Source organism: Crocodylus siamensis, chromosome 11 (assembly GCF_052110815.1).
Source record: "Crocodylus siamensis isolate JL-2025a chromosome 11, ASM5211081v1, whole genome shotgun sequence".
Lineage (NCBI taxonomy): Eukaryota > Metazoa > Chordata > Crocodylia > Crocodylidae > Crocodylus > Crocodylus siamensis.
Window position 1 is genome coordinate 31,259,328 of NC_143405.1, and position 20,629 is coordinate 31,279,956.

General features: G+C 43.0%; 1 protein-coding gene across 2 annotated transcripts in view; it reads left to right on the forward strand.

Annotated features, from left to right (window-relative positions):
- IARS1 (isoleucyl-tRNA synthetase 1) overlaps positions 1–20,629 on the forward strand; it is a 220,151-nt gene that overhangs the window by 72,218 nt on the left and 127,304 nt on the right. For both annotated transcript variants that reach the window (XM_090022999.1, XM_090023000.1), the window contains exon 14: positions 9,470–9,568. In XM_090022999.1, coding sequence (XP_089879125.1) covers positions 9,470–9,568 — 99 coding nt within the window. The remainder of the gene's footprint in view (positions 1–9,469; positions 9,569–20,629) is intronic.

The window sequence follows — 20,629 nt, forward strand, 5'->3', positions numbered from 1 at the left end:
GTCTTCAGTTACAGCTTTGAACACAAACAAATGATTAACAACAAAGGGGTCTGTTGGCCCACGAGGTTCAGTCCGAAGACCTAGTCCCAGGGCTGGTCAACAGCTCATAAATGGGGATCACAAACAATAAAACGAACTGTAACACGGTGATGATGAACCGCGTGATGCCAGTCCACAGCAATGGACAATCGGGTGGTCGAATGAGAAAGCCGAGGTCAGGAGCCAGAAGATGAAGCAGCGGAGACGTCAGTTGGAGGGATGAGCAGAGTTGTAGTTGGTGAGGAAAGCCGAGGTCGATGATCCAGAACCGGGTTAAACAAAGTCCAGAGGGTGATCCGAAATCGTAAGCCGTTAATCAGTTCAAAAGGTAAGTCAGGAGCCAGATGAGTACACAAAGCAAGTATCAACGGAGCCGAAGGAGAAGATCAATAGGTCCTGAAGCCTGACTCAGAGAACAGTCCCTGCAGCAGCAGCCTCTGTCTCTAGTGCACGCGATCTCCCCCTGAGGGAGGGGCTCACAGAACTTTTATATCAATTTGGTAGCCAATCAACGTGCTCTCCGCAGAGAAATTTCTAGTCCGATTACCTCATGTCAGGTTCTGACTGAGCATGCTCTCAGTCAGGAGCTGACACAATCTGAGCATGCGTCTGTGGGGAAAGTAGGTCAACAATGATTGACAGCTCCGCAGGTCACCCAGGGGGCAAGGACTGGGTGAGCCTTGGAAATTTCCACTCACAGCTTCAAACCGCGCATGTCAGTTTAACCTCTTCTGTACTGGCAGCACATACTCAAAAATTTCCATGACAAGGTGGATATATAACTAGTTGGATCATTGTACTTGGTGACTAGTACCTCAGTGTCTAGTTGAGATGTGGTATCAAGTGTGATTTCTGGGGGTAAGTCCTGGATCTGGAATTGGTCAGCATCTTCATTAATGATTTGGGTGATGGGATTGAATGTATGCTTAGCCTATTTGTAGGTTACATCAAGTTGGGTAGAATTGCAGACACTTAGGCAGGTAGGGGTAGGATCCAGAATGACCTGGATAGACTGGAGAAATGTCAGCTGGGGGAATGACTGGCTAGTTTCTGGTACTGCAGAGAAGCACCTGGGGGTTATGGTGGACTGTAAGCTGCATATGAGTCAGCAGTATACTCTAGTTTAAAAAAAAAAAAAAAAAAAAAGACAACAGCATTCCGTGTTGTATTAACAGGAGTGTCATTTGCAAAACTAGGGCCTTGAGCACTAGTGAGGCCTCACCTGGACTGCTGTGTCCAGCTTTGCATCCCCAAACTTCAAGGACATGGACAGTTTGGAAGGAGTCCAGTGGAGAACACCCAGTATGATCAGGGTCCTGGAAGACGAGACTTATGAGGAAAGGCTGAAAGAACTAGGCTTATTTAGCCTGAAGAAGAGAAGACCGAAGGGGTCTTTTGTTACCAGACTTAATGTTAGACTTTAGGTAGTGGCACTGAATTCATAAATGCTTGAACAGGAGTAGTGTGTTCCATGGGTGACTGGTGCTTCTGAAGTCAGGGGGGGCACATGCCCCTGCAGCAGCCAGTCAGTAACGGGGAGGTGCGTGCATACATTGCCTTAAGGAAAGGTGCATTAAGTTTAGGGACGTATAAATACATGTGTAGACATGCCCATTAAGCCAAAAAGACAACAGGAAGCCTTGCATAGATCTTACACAATCCTGAGGGCAGAGTGGCTCTTTCTAGCTATACATTCAGAAAGTCCTTCTGGGGGATCTGCACATTGTCTTGGATAATGAGAAAGAGGTCCCACAGACCTCACCTCCGCCTGGGCTTTTGTAGGTGAATCTGCACCTCCTCCTTCTCCTTGGGTGCTATGCTTTTCACGTTCCTCAAATGTCACATACCCCTCAAGACTCTCATGCATTCAGTGCCTCTGTCTCTACTCAGATATTCCAGTCTCTTACCCTTTACAGGTTTTGGTTTGAAATGTAAATGTTTCTTCCCTGCTTTCTTTGGTTACACCAGCCCAAGCAGTCTGGAACCCTCCCCTGCCACCTTAGGTCTGTCACATAGTCAGAGACCGTATTTGTGATGATTGTGCCAGGTCTTTGGCAACACTTCAAATACCTGAAGGGCTATTACAGAGAAGATGGAAGTTGGACTTTGCTGTGTCAGTACAGGGGACAGGACTAGGAGCAGTGTCCTCAAGATGTAGCAGGGGAAGTTTAGGTTGGGGATTAGGAGGAACTTCCTGTGTGTGAGGGTGGTCAGGCATTGGAAAAGACTACCCAGAGAAGTTGTGGGATTTCTATACTTGGAAACTTTCAAAAGCAGGTTTGATTGCCACAACGCTAGGATTATTTAATCAGGGATGATCTTGCCTTAAGCAGGGCTCTTGACTAGATGACCTTGTGAGGTCCTTTCCAGCCCTACTTTCCTATGGTTAGGGGCCTACTTAAATCACAATTGCATGAATTTCATGGGCAGTCTCTACAAAATCTGCAGGAATCCCTGCCCCGCCCCCACAAAACGAAGAAAACCGTACTAAGAATAAAATACTGGCTCCCCAGTGGGATCTAGCAGTCTTCCTGGCTGCACAGTCTGGCACAAAGTGGACTGTTGGCGCAAAGGTGAGCAGGCAAGATGGCTGTCATTCCTGCCTCTTGCTGCTGATTGGCTGTGGGCTTCCTGTTGTGCAGCCCTGCCCCTCTCTTTATCAATCAGTGGTGAGGAGTGGGGCTGCATGATGGACAGCTGTCTTATCCAGTCAGTGTGGGGAGGGGGCACTGGGGCTACATGGTGAATCAGTGGCATGGGTGGGGGGGCACAATAAGTCCATGAAAATAGAAGCTGGCCCCACAATCTGTCTGCAAAATTGGCAGGCTGTCTCCTTGAGTTGGGTAGACCCCTCCCTATTATCCTCTAAGCTTTGGATGACTTAGTCCCCCAGCTGGCTGAAGTTGGTGACAAGGTGACAAGCTGCTTGTGGGAACTTTGGCTCTGGTTAGAGTCAGATCCTATATTCAAGCAGGTATTGCAGGATAAAAATTTCACTGCATTACTTTGATTATTTTCCATATATTTCTGTCTCTTCCAACATAGGGTAACTTTTTTTATAGAGGTGTCCTGATACATTGGTCCGATATTGGAGTGGTACCAATATAAAAAAAAGTTGTTTATGTTGGATATTGGCCCGATGGTCACTGAAAAATAGCATCTGACATGGGTCTGTTAAATAACTAGACAGATCCTTGTGGAGTTAGTCTGAGGTATATGAGCCAGGTCTTTCCAAATTGATGAATTTACATTTTAAAAGGAGAGACCTTAGCATGAATATCACCTGGCAATTGAAGGAAGGACATTAATCATGGTGGGGAAATTAAGTGAGGGATGGTGTCTTTAACGTTTGTCTGAAAGGATGTAAATACTCCCCAAGTCATAATTGGGTCAGGAAAGACTTCTAGTTCAGTAACCACATACACGCTTGCAGGGCAGAAAGCTATATGTATAGTATGGAGTCCTCAAAGATCCAATGGATAATGTATGTAAATGACTAGATAAGAAACCATACTTAAGTCTTGCCTAGAGACCAAATTCTTGTGTGTTGTTTTTCTGGGCATGGGAAAATGCTTTAGGCCAGAAGTGGGCAAAATACGGCTGACAGGCCAGATCTGGCCCACAGAGGGACATTGTCCAGCCCACAGTAGGTGCCTTGATCCTGCCTGGCCAAGGTGCCATCCAGTCTGTGCCATGTCCCACTGCCCCTGTGCGTGCAATGGGGTTGGGGAGGCTCTGCAGCTGGACTCCATTTCTAGGCAGCCCAGGTGGCGGTGGCTTCTTCTGGCTGCTGCTACCATTGGTGCCAGCCCCGTGGAGCTGGTGGATATCTGCATGCACAGCCCTAGCCCTGCCCTGCACCCATTCTGGACCAGCTGGGACCCACATGCAGAGTCTGGATCCCAGCTTGCTTTGCGCCTGCTCTGGACCACCTGTCCAAATAAGCAGTGGTGGTGGCTGGGTAGAAGCTGCTTCTCTGTGTAGGGGGGAAAGCGGCTGCTTCCTCCTTGCTGCTGCCGGTCCCTTCTTGCAGCCACCTGGAGCCCGCGCCTGTGCCCGGGCTACCCTGTGGCTCTTCTCTATTGGCCCTGTTACCACTCTGGGTGGCCTGGAAGCAGCTCTGGTGGTGGTGGCAGGTGACTGTGGCCATGAAGGAGCCACAAGGCAGCTTCGGTGTGGGCTTCAGGCAGCTGAAGCAAGAAGGGCCTGCTAGTGGCGAGGAGGTGGATGCTTTTCTCCTGTGCCCAACAGAAGCTGCTGCCGCTGCTCAGCCTGGGCAGGCAGTCTGAAGCAGGCGTAGGATGGGTTGGTGTCAATACTCTGTCTTGGATGGTTTGGAGCTGGTCTGCCGCAGTTGTGGGGAGTCTGGAGTGGGGTGGGTCCAGGACTGAGTGCTGGTGGTGGTGCCAGTGGTAGAGGAGAGCCACAGGGTGCACAGGCTCTAGGCTGTTATGGGGGGTGGTGGGTGCTGACTGGCCCTGACAACTCCCCAAAACTGTCTATGTGGCCTGCAGGCCCAAATAATTGCCTGCTCCTGCTTTAGGCCCTCAGCTAGTGGGCTGAGTAGAGCTGCATTCTTGGGTTTAAAATGCAGGGTCAGATCAGATTATTCTCTTATTTTCTTGTTTGTTTGTTTGTTCGTTCGTTTTTATATCTCTATTTGTATCTCTCCTTATTGTTACTGATTTTCTTATGTATGCTTTCATTTTTATAATAATTCCTTTTGTTTTTATATCATGCTTATTGTCAATGATAACTGTGATTTCGGAGCATTTGAGTACACAGGCAGGCCTTTTCGCTAGAAGAGGGATCTAAAATTTCTGAGTGCAATACTGAACAAGGGTGTGATTTTTGGCAAAATTCCATCTGAGAGCTGGCAAGACACAGGTGAAGTGAATAAAGCTTTGTTGTTGAGGTGACCTTTGGAGCATCTCAACTGGTCCTCAGTGGTCAAGCAGCAGGTAGCAGAGAAGGGTTTGAGGCTGAAGGAGATCCGTGAAGGTGAGAGAACACCCCAGGAGCATATCTGAAAGGCACACCTGACCATATCTAGAGTCAGGGTATGTCACAAGCCCCCCAAGTCTGATCCTTCAGGACTCTTAATAGTAACTTCCATCGAGCCCTCTTTTTCGGCATTATTTGGAGGCAACTCCCAGTCCACCTTATATTGTCCAGCGTAACTAATCATTTCTTTGGCGTACTTTAATAAATCATTTGATATCTGTTTGGGACAGAAATTTCTCATCTGGAGTGCAAAGGCAATCTGCGGTGCTGTGAGATCCTGTTAAGGGTGATTTCATAGACATCAGGGCTGGAAGGGACCGTGAGAGATCGAGTCCAGCCCCCTGCCCAAAGGGCAGGAAGTCAGCTGGGGTCAGAGGATCCCAGCAAGATAAGCATCCAATTTACTCTTGAAGGTGTTCAATGTAGGTGCTTGAACCACCTCCGCTGGCAGACTGTTCCAGACCTTGGGGACTCGGACAGTAAAGAAATTCTTCCTTATGTCCAGCCTGAAACGGTCTTGCAGCAGTTTGTGACCGTTCGGCCTAGTCATCCTTTGGGGCGCTCTGGTGAACAAACGTTCCCCTAGATCCTGGTGGCCACCCCTGATAAACTTTTATAGGTGGCCATCAGATCACCCCTGAGCCTGCGCTTTTCCAGGCTAAAGAGTCCCATGTCTCTCAGCCTATCATCGTAAGGTCTGTTTTCCTGACCTCTAATCATGTACGTGGCTCTCCTCTGCACTCTCTCAAGCTTCTCTACATCCTTTTTGAATTGTGGAGCCCAAAACTGGACGCAGTACTCCAGCTGCGGCCTCACCAAGGCCAAGTACAAGGGGAGAATGACGTCCCGGGATTTGCTCGAGAAGCATCTATGGACGCACGCCAGCGTTTTGGTCGCTTTACTAGCCGCAGCATCGCATTGGAGGCTCATGTTCATCTTGTGGTCAATGATGACCCCCAAGTCTTTTTCTTCTGTAGTGCTAGCCAACGTAGCACTGCCGAGCCTATAAGGATGCTGCAGGTTTTTCCTCCCAAGGTGGAGAACCTTGCATTTATCGGTGTTAAACACCATCTGGTTCTCGTCTGCCCATTTGCTGAGCTTGTCCAGGTCAGCCTGGATCACCCGCCTATCTTCTGGCGTGGATGCTTTGCCCCAAAGTTTGGTGTCATCAGCGAACTTGGCCAGTCCACTCCTGACTCCAATGTCCACATCATTAATGAAGATGTTGAACAGTATGGGTCCCAGGACGGAGCCTTGAGGGACCCCACTGGTCACAGGGCACCACGATGAGTGACTGCCATCAATTACAACCCTCTGGGTCCGACCACGGAGCCAATTTCCCAGCCAGCTGATCGTGGTGGAGCCAAGGCCAAACTGGGCAGTTTGGCCAAGAGGTGATCATGGGATACCAGATCAAAAGCTTTTTTGAAGTCAAGATATATGACATCAATCTCTTCTCCCTTGTCCAGGTGATAGGTCACCTGGTCATAGAAGGAAATGAGATTGGTCAAACAAGACCTACCCGCAACAAACCCGTGCTGGCTGTCCCTTAGAATGTTAGCCTGGGCCAGTCCCTCAAGGATGGCCTCCTTAATAAACTTTTCTAAGATCTTCCCCAGGATAGAAGTCAGGCTAATGGGCCTGTAGTTAGCCGGATCCACTCTCCTCCCTTTCTTGAAGATCAGCACCACATTGGCCTTCTTCCAGTCTTTGGGCACTACACCAGAGCGCCAGGAGTTTTCAAAGATCTGTGCCAGGGGCTGGGCTATGACGCTCGCCAGCTCCTTGAGTACCCTGGGGTGCAGATTGTCAGGGCCGGCTGACTTGAAGGTATCCAGCTTCTCAGGATGTTCCTTCACAAGGTCAGCATTTATGGAGGGTAGGGGATCCCCAACACCCAGATCTCCCTGTCCCATAGCAGGCATGGGCGTCCCGTGGGACTGATGAAAGACTGACGCAAAGTACCTATTTAATATGTTGGCTTTTTCCTGGGCGTCGGTTGTCAGTTGCCCCATCTGGTTTAGCAGGGGTCCAACGTTGCCCTTGCTTTTCCTCCGGCTCCCCATATATCTGAAAAAGGACTTTTTGTTGTCCTTGAAGCTAGTTGGAGTTCAGTTGCAGCCTTGGCTTTCCTGGTTTGCTCCCTGCAGGACCGGACCAGTGCAGAATAATTGTCTCTAGCTGTCTATGCCGGTCCCCAACATCAGCTTGCAGGGACATGTAGCTTTCCTTCACATAGAGAGCTACACCCCCGCCCCTTTTGTCAACACGATCCCTCCTGTACAGGGTATAGCCCTCTATACCCGTGGTCCAGTCATGGGTGGAGTCCCACCAGGTCTCCGTTTCCCAATGACGTCATAATTCTTTGCACTGAGCAGGAGGATGAGCTCCTCCTGCTTGTTGCCCAGGCTCCTGGCATTAGTGTACAGGCAGGCAAGTGTTCCCTTGGGGGCTCTTGCCTTGCCCACAGATTGTGCCAAGGCTGGGGCAGGGGTGGGCTCCCTTAAGTGCCTTGGTTTGCTGGCTTTGCAAGGGTTGCTCAGCGGGCCAGCAGTGGGAGTAGTCCCCCGCCATCCCCCAGCGGGCTTAGTTTAAAGCCCGGTGGAGCAGGTCAGCCAGCCTGGCTGAGAAGAGCCTCTTCCCCAGGTGGGAGAGGTGGAGGCCATCTCTTCCCAGCAGCTTGCTGCCTCTTCCCAGCAGCTTGCTGCATTGCCTGTTCCCTTCACGAAGGGGTAAAAGCTCTCCTCCCCCAGTCCAGTGCCTTGTGCCTGCTCCAGTTACTTAGTGGTGCCTGTGAATGTCCCTTCAGCCTCTGTGCTGCCTGCCCCTGCACTCCCAGCAGTATGCTTTGCTGTGGGCTGGCAGATGGGCAGACATGGTATCAGAGCTGCTGCTTGCAATCAGGCTTGTTACCTCAATTCTTCCCATGCTCCCAGGGCCAGCAAGAGGGCTGCGGAGCAGTTGTCATCATGTGAGACCCCACAAGAGCAGCGTCAGCGATGGGACCTGTCTTTGGCCCCTTGGGTATAGCTTGGGTACAGAGTGGGGCAGACAGTGGAAAGGGCATAGCAGAGTTAGGTCCTGTTCTCACTGTTGTCACCTGGCACCAGCTAGATCAGTGGTTTTTAACCTTTTTAGCCTCCAGGCACTCTGCTGTATCTTTGTAGCTCAGTGATTTTTTTGTTTTGTTTTGTTTTGTGTTGTTTTTTCAACTGGTGTGCTGTGAAATTCAGAAAAATTATGGAGCAGTGCTTTAAGGCTAAAAAGGATGAGAACCAGTGGCTTAGGAAGTGCTGCGTTCCCTTTGTTCAGCTATCCTATTGAAAGAAGATATCAGGTTAGTGTTGTGACAGTTTGTTTTTGGTATATCCATTTTGCTTTTTGTCTTTTCTTTATGGTCACATCTTTTAATTACTCTTTCTTTCAACATGTATTCCAAAATTGTACATGCTGTTGAGGTCAGACTAACAGGACTGTAGTTGTCTGGATCATTCTTTCCTCCCCATCTGAAATAGACTGTGACTTCAGTTTTCCCCAGTTGTATAACACTACCCCCCCCCACCGATTTGATGGATGTATTAAAAATACTTGCCACCAAATCTGTTATGTGCCTGTTTTTTTCAAAATCCTGGCACTGAAATTATCTAGTTCTTCTGCCCTGTCTGCCCTATGTATTGTAGCCCTCCTTCTTTATTTATAAAGGTGGAGAACCTTTTCTCTTTAATATCCTTTGCTAGGTGGATCCAGCTGGACTCCTGGCATTTTTCACTTTATTCCTACATTGCTTGACCTTGAAATTTTAGCTTTCTTTGCTGATTAATCGTTTTTCCATCTTTGTAGGCTCTCTGCTTATTCCTAACATGCTCTTTCAGGTTTTTATTAAGTCATTGTTGTCTGGAGCCCTTTCATACAAGTAGCAGGTACCCCTATGTTGTATTTATTTAAATCTATTAATTGAAATGCAACATATATGTTAGTGTGCTTCCTTTGTGTGATACCTTTTTAAGGTTGAGCTCATTTCTGTGTGGTCAGATTACTATAGCATTAACTTGGTTGGAAGGCTTAAGAATATTACACTGATTCTACTGTTATTAAAATAAGCAAAATGCAATGTAGTAAATAGGAATATAAAATTAAAGTCCATAAATATAGTTTGAATTTCTTGCACATTTTTAGATTAAAACTTACTAAACTGCTGCACTTTTCTGAGGGTCTCTAAAATAAGGAATAACAAATACAGTAACTTGCAAATTACTTTCTATCTTTTAATGTAAAAAAAAAAATAGCGTATCAGTACATTAGCTAAAGAACTATTATAGTGTGTATGGAGAGAGAGGCATACAGGAATTGCACACTCAGGGAAAGGACACGTGTTAACTCATTTAAAATGCATATCTCTGAAAGTTTGTTCTTTTCCCCCTTACAGATCTGATACCCCTCTGATATATAAAGCTGTGCCAAGCTGGTTTGTAAGAGTAGAGCACATGGTGGAGAAGTTGTTGGAGAATAATGCTCAATGCTACTGGTAATGTATCTTTTATATATTTTCAGTTTAAGAATTGCTTATTATTAATCTCTCAATTTTTTTATTCAGTAATATACAGTGATACTTAGTAATACACAGTAAAATTACTGTTTATTTCTTTTATATCCTAAGTTACTGAAATGGTGACATGGACAAAGCCCAGAGCAGATTCCCAATTTGAGGTTTGTTTGTAAAACTGGAAGTGGGTGAGAGCATAGAAGTGATGTTTTTGGTGCTAAAAACCAGAGGTTGATAGAGGTTAATACCCTCTGTTTCAGTATAACATTCCAGAAAACATCTACTTTAAGATGGAGCTAGTGTTAGGACATACCAATTACTTAATATAATGCATTAAAGCAGTGTACAGCAGCACTTTCGGCTGACAGTCCAGTATCAACCTGAGTTCTGAGGTAAACCAGCACTAGGACCTAGCTGCTGCTGTTTCCCCCTTCTACCCTCCCCAAATGCTGCTGAAGCCAGCCCCAAAGCTCTGGGCCAAACCCTGTGGGATGAATCTGGCCAGCAGGCCATAGTTTGCCAAACCCTGCATTAAGGTATCTTGCAATTATTTCAGCACCACGTTATAAACCGGAAAAGCCCAAATAAAGTTTAAATCCAAATGTGTAAAAGCATGGAAAGGTTCATTGAGAGCAACCAGACAACCGTAACTCTGTCCTTTAGTGGTACATATGCAATAAGCATATGGTTATGATTTAGGCATTTTATTATGTATAATCTCTGGTAGGATGAAATTGTTTTGGAAAAAAAAGTCTCCCCCATATTATGTTGGTATAGGACGGATATGGTTATTTGAAATGGTGTACTTTATGTATTTCTGAAATGTCAAGAAGTTAAGTGAAAACTGTGATAGATAAAAATGGGATGTTTGGTTAAAAATCACTTAGGAAATGAAAGGAGTGTACTTGGTAGCCGAGTTAGTCTGAGACATGCAAAAAACTAGAAGTCTTGGTTCCAAAATAATACCTTTTATTAGACCAACTGGAAAATGGCAAGAAAATTGTCCTTTTCTGCAAGCTTTCGGGATCAAAGTCCCTTCGTCAGGCTCTGGGAAAAGTGTAGGTGGTACAAGGAACAGACTGCCCCCAGAGGTGGTACAAGCACCTACTCTGGACTCCTTTAAGAAATGTTTGGATGCTTATCTTGCTGGGATCCTGTGACCCCAGCTGACCTCCTGCCTTTGGGCGGGGGGGCTGGACTCAGTGATCCTCCAGGGTCCCTTCCAGCCCAAATGTCTATGAAATCTATGAAAAAGTCCCCATAGGTAGGAAATAAGCTTCATTTTTGCAAAGAGGGAGCTGGAGTTGGAAGTCTGTCCCTCTGGGTCTACGAGAGTGTCTTTGTGAGCTGCGTTGAGTAGCTCTTTGATGTGTTGATCAGGTAGAATTCCTTCCCTGAAGGTGTCAGATGACAGGCAAAAAACCCCCCAAACCTTCCTTGTTCTGCAATGAAGTTTAAAATCCAAAACCGGCTAAAATTCGGTATCTTCCATGTTTCAGGGATGTACTTGGTAGCCGTGTTGGTCTGAGGCAAAAAGACATACAAAAAACCAGAACTCTTGGTTCCAACATGGCTACTAAGTACATCCCTGAAACATGGAAGTTGCTGAATTTTAGCCGTTTTTGGATTTTAAACTTCATTGCAGAACAAGGAAGTTTTGTTTTTGGGGGTTTTTTTGCCTTCCTGCTTGCCATCTAACACCTCCAGGGGAGGAATTCTACCTGATCAACACATCAAAGAGCTACTCAACACAGCTTACAAAGACACTCTCATGGACCCAGAGGTACAGACTTCCATCTCCAGCTCCCTCTGTGCAAAAATGAAGCTTATTTCCTACCTCTGGGGACTTTTTACCTTCTTGTACCATCTACACTTTTCCCAGAGCCTGACGAAGGGACTTTGATCCCGAAAGCTTGCAGAAAAGGCAGTTTTCTTGCCATTTTCCAGTTGGTCTAATAAAAGGTATCATTTTGGAACCAAGACTTCCAGCTTTTTGTATGTCTTTTAGGAAATGAAACAAATTATTTCTACTTTTCCCTGTAAAATGATAAGTTCTTTTTTGAAAAAATATTGAATACCCATTTATTATATTAACCAAAACACATGGAATTATGAGAGATGCTGTTGTTCTGAGAGTCTTGGACTTTATGCATTTTGGAATATGCTGAAAGCACTTGGGGACTTCATCTTGTCCACTGATTCAGGCTGTTTTTCAAAATGTGTTTCAGTATCCCTCTCCCCCCTTAATTTCAGTGCCTGGTTGAGAGAAACAGATGAACTGCTAGTAAATTTGCTATCAAAGAACAGGGGGTACAGGCAAAATTAGAAGAGCCCATTTTGGGTGTACTTGGTGCTACTTCAGTTGTTCTCAAGTGCTGCAATATACTTTGCTGATTGACTCCTCAAAGAGAATCAAAGCTTCTGTGTTGCATGCTTCAGGGCTCTTGAAATGCAGCCTTTCTGAGGGGGTGACTTGACTTTAATGAACAATTTGTGTCATCACAGTGCTCCTGAGTGGTTGGTACAGGTAGCAATTAAAATCTGCCTAAATACTTTTTGTGTAGTTCTGTTTACATGGAAGCCTGTTTTGGTGGTGGCACAATTAGAGAATGTTAATTTGAAAGACAAATTAAGCAGCTTCTTGATCTAGATTGTCCAAAATGCTTCAAAGTTGGCTCATTAGTCTGTAGTAAGCAAATGAGCAACTTGGATTTATAAGAAGTCTCTGTAGTAAGCATAGCTTTCGGTTTTCAACAGCGGAGCATGCTAATCCTTCTGGGAAAAAATGTATAGAGAAAGGTGAAAGCATTTGTCCTGTGCTTTTCTTGCTTCTGGAAGAAACCTCTATTTTTTTTGATGAATACATTATTTATGAGCCAAATGTCAGTCTGGAAAGTACAGTTACTTTTATTCATAAGGGAACAGTTTTCCTGTGGTAAAGACAGCATTTGTTTTTGTTAACTTCCATTCTTGGTATGGAGAAGGCAAAACTTGAAGGCATGTATACAAAGAATGTCATTTCCCATAAGAATTTAGACACTGCTTGAACCGATTTAGTCTTCACAGTCGGGATTTAACTTAAGCCTGCTCTAGAGGTTTTGAATTGGTGGTAAATTTCATCTCCAAATATGGAAGAAAAACTCTTGGAAAAGGTATACTAGTGGCATAAGTCCCTGATAGAAAGTGCTGTCTTTCTCAGTCTCTCATTATTCCTTGCAACCCACTTTCCAAGTGATCTTCTCAACAGGTCATTGTAATTATTCAAGCAGTCATTTGTGTTGTTTGAGGGGAAAATGCCTATTGTGACAGTGCATTCCATTATTTAACTGAACACCTTTTTGCAAAAATAATGTGCAAGTTGAAGCCCTTTCATTTTGTGGTAGTCATCACTGAAGGAAACCTGGCCTTTTCAAACACTTTGTAAAATGTATCTGTTCCTCCGTCCAATGTGTGGTTTCGTAGTAGAAGAAGAAAGGGATGGAGGGGGAAAAATCATATGTACATGGTGTAGTTGTTAAAAAAACAAAAACAAAAACCGATTCTTATGTTAGCAATGTTGAAGTGAACTTTTAAACTCTCTTCGAAAAGACCTGTTCATTTAGTGTGTCTGTCTACATAACTACATGAAGTCTTTGGGCCTGATCTCATAGGTGTGAATAACCTATTTTCCATTACTTCAGTTATGAATATGCTCCACTTCTCAAAACCAAGATATATGCTGAAGTGAATTGGGTATATTGATAAGGTCATGGGAGTAGGGCCTAACTTTTTACATTCAGATTTGGGATCTCAAGGGCTTCTTCATGTCCTAAAATAGGAGAATTGGAAATAATGCCTTTTTAGGCTGAATTAACCTTTGCAAATGAGTTTAATGACTCTGTTTCTTTTTTTAATATTAAAAAGACTGTCCCTTAAGAACAGCCTTTCTCCTCTCTATAGATGTTGCTTTTGATAAAATAGATTGAATATAGTTGGACAAAATTTTATAATTTAATTGAATTCCTAATTAGTTTTTTAATGAGAGAGCTAGCTTTAAAATCCCACTGGTACAAAAACATTTGTAATAAGCTAATTTGAAAAAAAATCTGCCAGTATCCTAAAAGAAATAGTAAATAGAATGATACTTCAGAATGTAAGTACAAGCTCGGAGCTTTCCAAAAAAAATTCTCCACCCCCTTGTATGAGTTGGGTTGATTATTCATTTTACTGGCTGTTGAAGAAAAATTTCCACTGGAATTTTTTGAAGTGGAATTGGACTGTTTTCTGCCTTGTCAAAGGTGTCAGAGTAAGTTTGGGCAGAACAGGGAAAGCCTAAGAGCTGAGATCCAAAAGCTCTAGGAATCTACACTAAACCACCACATGCTCCTATAATAGTCTTGAATTGCTAGAATTGAATTTTCCATGCAACTTTGGGTAAATAATTTAATCTAAATACCTTAGTTTCCCCACTTGTAAAATGAGGCTACTTTCTTAATTTATAAGAGAGTTCAAAGTCCAACTTACGTTTGAGCTGATGAGCAACAAAAAAACTTATAAAAAAATAAAATACATTATTTTAACACTTTTTCTCACAATGGAATTTTATAGTTGTATATTGATAAACACAGGGGTGACGCATAGGGGGTACATGCAGGTGCACGCGCACCCCTAAAAAAAGGCACTGCTGACAGTGTCAGCAGCATCTGCGGGCGATTGCCAGTCGCCACCCCACCAGTGACACTGCCAGTCACGTCTGCAGGTGGTCCACAATCCCCACTAGCTGTCGCTGCTGGCAGCAGCTGTTGGCAGTCGCTGACCCTTGATTGGTGCTTTCCACCCCCCCACTGCCGCCATGCCCTCCCTGCCAGCTGCCAGGGTCATGCGTCATTCATGGATAAACTTGAAGGAAGTAGATGTGCAGATTCAACTGTTGCTTGCAGATTTCAGTTGAAAGTATCTTTCTTTCACCTGTTATTACCTACGGGTTTTGCTAGAATGAAGTTTGGCCAAAGGTGTGTATTTTGACTACTTAGCACAATTGCTACTTTTCAGGCCTACCAAACCTGTGACGTAAAAGATCCTATTAGAGGGGAAAAATTAAAATGATGGAAGGAGAGACATAGGTGTGAAAAAGCAAATAGTTAAAAAACAAACAAACCTAAAAACCTTTTAGATCCTAGAAGAGATAAGCATGAGAACATTCACTCATTTGAAATAGTGGTATTTAATGCCTGATATCTTAGTTGATGCCTTTAAAACCACCATTTATCAATCATGTTTAGTATTTGAAAATTCTTAGTAAACATGTGCTTTGCTTTTTCCAGTTCTTCTAATATTTTTCACTTGGAGTGCAAGTGTGTAGAAGTCTAGGAGTGTCCAGCTTCATATTTGGCTTTTAAAGCATTTTGGCACTGAGCATTCTAAGAGAGGTTTTAACTCACCAGGTCCAGATACTTAATTTTTCCTTGGAGAGTCCCTGCTCTCCCAGGAGAAGCCACAAGGGTGCAGGCATTTAAGAGTTTTCTCTCAGAGCAAAAATGGCCACTCATGGAAAGAAATAACCTGGGAACAACCAGAGCTAAATCACTCTCTGGAGAGTTTTTCTCTTGGGGCTGTTTGGTTCACCTTGTGCTGCTGCTAGTTGCCCCTGGGGAGTGCCTTACCTGGGGGCTGGGGAAGCTGTAGCTGCATAACTCCTGCAGCTTGGAGCCGGACCAGCAGCTGCAGTGTGGCTCCGGCTGGCCAGGCTCCAGTTTTGGGCAGCATGTGCCTCCTCCATGTGTGCCACCCTACTTATTTTCTGCACGGGTCTTTCTGATCCCTGGTTCTCCAAAAACCCCCTTGCGCAGCAAGGTAGCAGCAGAGGAAACGCCTGAATGTGTGGTGTGTGGCACTACAGATGGGTCTGTGGTGCCATGTACCATGCAGCCATGCTTGTCTGGACACAGCCTGGGAGGTTGGCTGTCGGTACACATTCTCTTCAGGGTGAAGCCACAGCAATCTTCCAGTGTCCAAGGTGCTTTTTTTCCCCCCTCCTTGCCCCCTTGGGAGACAGTATGTCACTCACTGGACTGTCTTAACTCCAGTTGAGCAGGGAGCAGAGTAATGTCCCTGTTGCAATGCCCGCATTTTGTAGTAGGGAGATGGGCTGATTTTGAGTAGACGAGGTCAGCCAATTAGGGCTGCCCTCTGCACTGTTGCTATCCTGTCTCCAGGCAGATTTAGAGAGATGATACAGAACGCCAAGTTCTGTGCACAGAGGCCAATTGGTTGCTGAACATCAGTAGTGCAAGCTCTCTGCTCTTCAGAGGCTTAGCATTCAAGTGTCTGTTCAGGCATCTCCAGCTAAGGTTTTGTTTTTTGTTTTTCCTGCCAGGAGAACAAATGAATGCTGGACCCAGTGATCTGTAAGGTCCCTTCAGCCCCTAAAAACTATGAAACTATGAATTCTCTCACATCATTTGATCATGTATTTGGAGTCATAGGTCCTTTCGCTCCTTAACCCAACCCATTTGTCCCCCTTTAACAGTAATCACCCTCATAAAATGTGTGATCTACTTGCATATTAAGTTATACAGTTTGTTAGAGTACACAGAAGAGGTTGCGGGTTTGGAAGAATGGCCACCAAACCTATTGCAATCTGTTGTGAATGAGGGAAGTGTATGTGTTTCTTGTTGGCCTCTTACTTCAGTGTTTCCCAACCTTTTTGTGCCCAAGGAATGCTTACATTAATCAAAACTTTCTGCAGCACACCTATTAAGGCATTTCCCATCCTCATACCTATTGTAGCTCATTGCCATGGCAAAATTCTGTGGTACACCTGTTCATTTCTGATGGCACACTGTTTAGGAAACACTGTTTTGAGCTTCTAAATCTCTTGTTGGATTCCTATGGGTAAGAGGCTAGAGTACCGAATAGTGCACAATGCCTTAAATTGTAGGAAATTGGAGAGAAGATTATCAATCTAGCAGATCTGGTCCCAAAATCTGTATTCAGAACTATTTCAATGAAATATTGAGAGCAAAATATTAGTGCAAAGATTAGGATTTTTCCGATAATATTAGTATTTATGCGTATCCTGCTCGCATAATGATTTTGATAATTGAGATGTATGTACCTTGATTACCTTCCTCATTGCTTTTCTGCCCCTGCTGCAGCAGATTGTTCAAGGCAAAGATTGGGCTTATAAATCACCTACCTACTCATGTGACCTAGCCTTCACCCCACTGCCCTGCCTTTCCCCTTCCACTTTCTTTTCTCTTTTTCTCTTTTCTTCTTCCCTGTTTATTTTCCATTTCTTTTCTCTCTTCTTCATTCCCCCTGCCCGCTGGATACAGACATCTTTGCCCACAAAGTACAACACATTAATTCCTCAAATAATGAAACATACCATTATCCAGAATTGTCAGTGGGTGCAAAGGAACATAACTTAGCAGGTAGAGGTGGAGTTACTGACATGTATGTCAAGATCAGCCTCCTTTATGGTGGAATGGTGTTACGGTATTTCTGCTCTTCATTTTTCATTCATGACTCAAATTTTTCTACAGTAAAATTTATCTTATTGTAGTTTTTATGTGTAATACTTAAACTGATCTTTTAAAAGGATTAAAAATGGGGAATACTGAATTCACTTTTGAGGGGTTTTCCTGGATTTTCTTGATTCTAGAAATAACAAGTCCCACAATTCCTCTTTTGTTGTTTGTTCAGAAAAGTTTTAGTTGATCATAATAAATGGATGCTTTTCACAAGGTTTTTCTTTCAGTGCAGAAGTTGCCATGTTTTTTAGTTTTATTTATTTGATAACTGTAGAATATTTTTAGTTTATCAGCTTTTAATTGTGTGCTTTTTGAAATTTTTAATATGATCTCTGTATTGTCTCTCTGCGTGCTTGCTTTCAGTAATTTAATGTATCTTGGATTCATGTAATCTTGATAGAAATTAGGCTTCTTTTATACTAGTCAGTTTTATAAGCACACAGTAAAGTCCAGACACTAGATGGTAGCATTTGTTGGGAAGAATACAGATTTTCTTTTTTATATCTAGACTGGGACGTGAAGAAAGTCCTACTGCAAAAGTAGTCCCATTAGCATGATATATGAGTGCTTTATTACTGGCTGTATTTGGATACACAGCAGTTAATGCTGAACTTTCAAGATTTGTCTTCCACAGTTGTGCCAGTGCATTTTATTCCAGTATAGTTTATCTGAAATTCCTGTTCAGATGCTTGAGCAGAGGTTGGCAGTTCTGGCAAATATTCAGCAAATACTTTTCTTCCTTTAAGGATGACCACCAAGCTCTCTGTTGTTTGCACCTAAGATGCTGTTTAAACCAAATCTTAATGTATTAACCTATTATGACATCAAGTTCCTGCACAGTTGATTTACCATATCGGCATATAAGTGTTGAATATCATTTCCCTCACAAGACTAAATCTATTTGGCTGCTTACAGATGTTTGAACCCCCCCCTTAACATCCCCCCCCCCCGAAACAGTGTGTTACTTCAACCCGGCTCTGGGTATCTGGGCTTAGTGCCATTTTTTTTTCAGATGTCTGCAAGCAGCCTTTTTTTTTATGTTGAAATACACCAACAGCACGACACAGTGTGAAAATAGTTCTAAATGTAGCAGTTGGCACATTTAAAGAAAATGTATGTATGTGCTTCAATATGACTTCAGCATGCAATTTTTACTACCATTGGGTCAATTAGGAATGTTAATAGCAATTAGCACAGTGTCTGGGTTATGTAAGGTAAATATCATCTTTTCTTTTTCTCTGAATGGTTTTGTGTAAGTATCATAAAATTGGTGAAGAGAGATGAACTTGATCTTAAGTTATCAAGCTGCTATATATTGTTGACAGCATGGTTGTGATGCGGTCTGCAGCAGCATTGCAGTCATGCTCTGAAATGTTTGTTGCTATGGGAACCAGAATAGGAGAGGGTGAAGGGAAATATTGCCATACCAACTGATTGAATATACTATTAATTTAACAAAGGTAGAGTACATATAGGCAGAATGCAGTTTTCTGTTCATGGTGGCAACCCTAACTTTTTACATAGGGTAAATGATGTATGGGCCAGAATAACATTGGCCATCTGTGAGTTGAAGAATGGAAAGGCTTTGGTCCTCGGAATTCTGCACATCTTTGCAGAAGATGGAGTTTTTCTCTTTCTTCCAGTTACTATCAGTTCCCCCACTAAGCAACTAAATTAGGTATATGATATCGGACCTAATTAGTGTCGAAAGGGCATGAGTAATCATCTATTTTTCTTTTTGAATTAGAACCATTAAAAATCAATTTTGAGGCTGACTGAGTGAGGATTATTAGAGGATAAATTAACATAAAGAAGATTTGAGATTTTAATTTTTAAAGCCTAGTTGTACACTTCCAAAAAATCTTGTAATAAATTGTAGACCTAATTTTTTAATTATTATTTTTTATCCAAAATGTTTTTGAATTCAGGTGTTATGAGTAAAACTTCATTTTGTACAATTGAAGGCCTAATAATATTTACTTGGTAATATGTGCTGCTCTGTTAGCTTTTTTTTTTTTTGTGGCTTCAGGCAACTTCTTACATTTTGGTTTCTGTTTTTAGGGTGTGTTGGGTGGATATTATGTATCCTGCCAAATACTAGCAGAGGAGTTGGACCAGGAACACACTTGCACTTGAGGTCTAAGCTTTAATTTGAGTTCTAGAAAAGGAACAACATTACTGCAGTAGCTCAATTCTCATTTATGCTCTTTTTCTTAAACTTATTAAGATAATTCTCTTTTTTTATTTCATGTTTGAAATTAGTTGAACTTTAAACCAGTTACTATTTAAAAAATGCAAGTCTTTCAGGTGGCACATAATCCTCAAAGACTTGTAAAATTAGTAATTGTCAAGGGAAACCATATTGACAAGGTTTTCTTACTGTGGCTTTCAGAAAAACATGGTGAATAAAAATAAATGGTTGGCAACAAGTGAGGGAGAATTAATATACACTCCATTTTAAAGTTATATAATCAGACATGTAATTTTAGATAACATTTAATATTGTTTTGTGGCAATACAGCTGTATTTGTTATTCTTTACTTAAATATTTACACTGGTGTCTAGAAAGACATGGAAATAATAGTTACAAGGCAGTAGTTCTGTATTCCATATAGAGAGGAAGAAAGAAAGGTGAACGAACTCATTCAGTGCTGTAGTTCACATCTGTGGAGTAGAGTAATGAGTTTAAATCAATATTTTGAATTGCAATTTGAGTACTACAGAATGCTTTGGACTACAGTTAGAAGACAGGAACAGCTGTCATAGTCCGCCCGTTGATTAGTTTTTATTTCCTTATTTTGGATTTGCTGGTATTCCTCTACCCCTTGTCTATCTCTCTTTGGGGGTGGAAGGATTAAAAACAAAAAAAACAGTACTTTTTCTAAATGGTATTCCTCCCCCAAAATACTTATGCATAGGGATGCATAAGTATCCCTGCTATCACCAGGAGTGTTGATTATCTATTTTAATTAGTGTAGTGTTAATCCATACTTCGTGACTGAAACTCTTCTATCTTATATCTGACTGTTATCTGGTTTATATCCTTGAGATCTGTCGTACTTGAAAGATAAGGAAAATATTTTTCCTGTGGAGCTTAGCTGACTAAGATAGCATTTGAAGGACTTTATAAGTCTTTGCACTTTCTGCCTTGCTTGTTTCCCAGCTGGAATTTTTGGCATTAGACTCTTCACTTCTGAAAAGGATTGAGGGGGAGGGAAAGGCAGAACCAAGGCAGTGAAAGAGGGAGAACAAACCTGTGTGGAACCTTTTAACACAGCAGGAGTAAGGCTGTTCTTCAGTTATAATTTAATTGTGAGAATAGAAAAAACAAACAGTCAAAATGTGCTTGAGGGTTGGAAAAAAAGCTGTTTGTTAAAAGGTTTGAGGATGGAGAACAGGAGAGATTTTTTTTTGGTTTGGTATATGCAAACTGGAGTAGGTCCACTCAAAATCTTTGTAGATTCAAAATCTGATTTAGCTAAGTCATATCACTTGTTCAGTTTCTCTACTGAAATTCAGTTCTTCACAG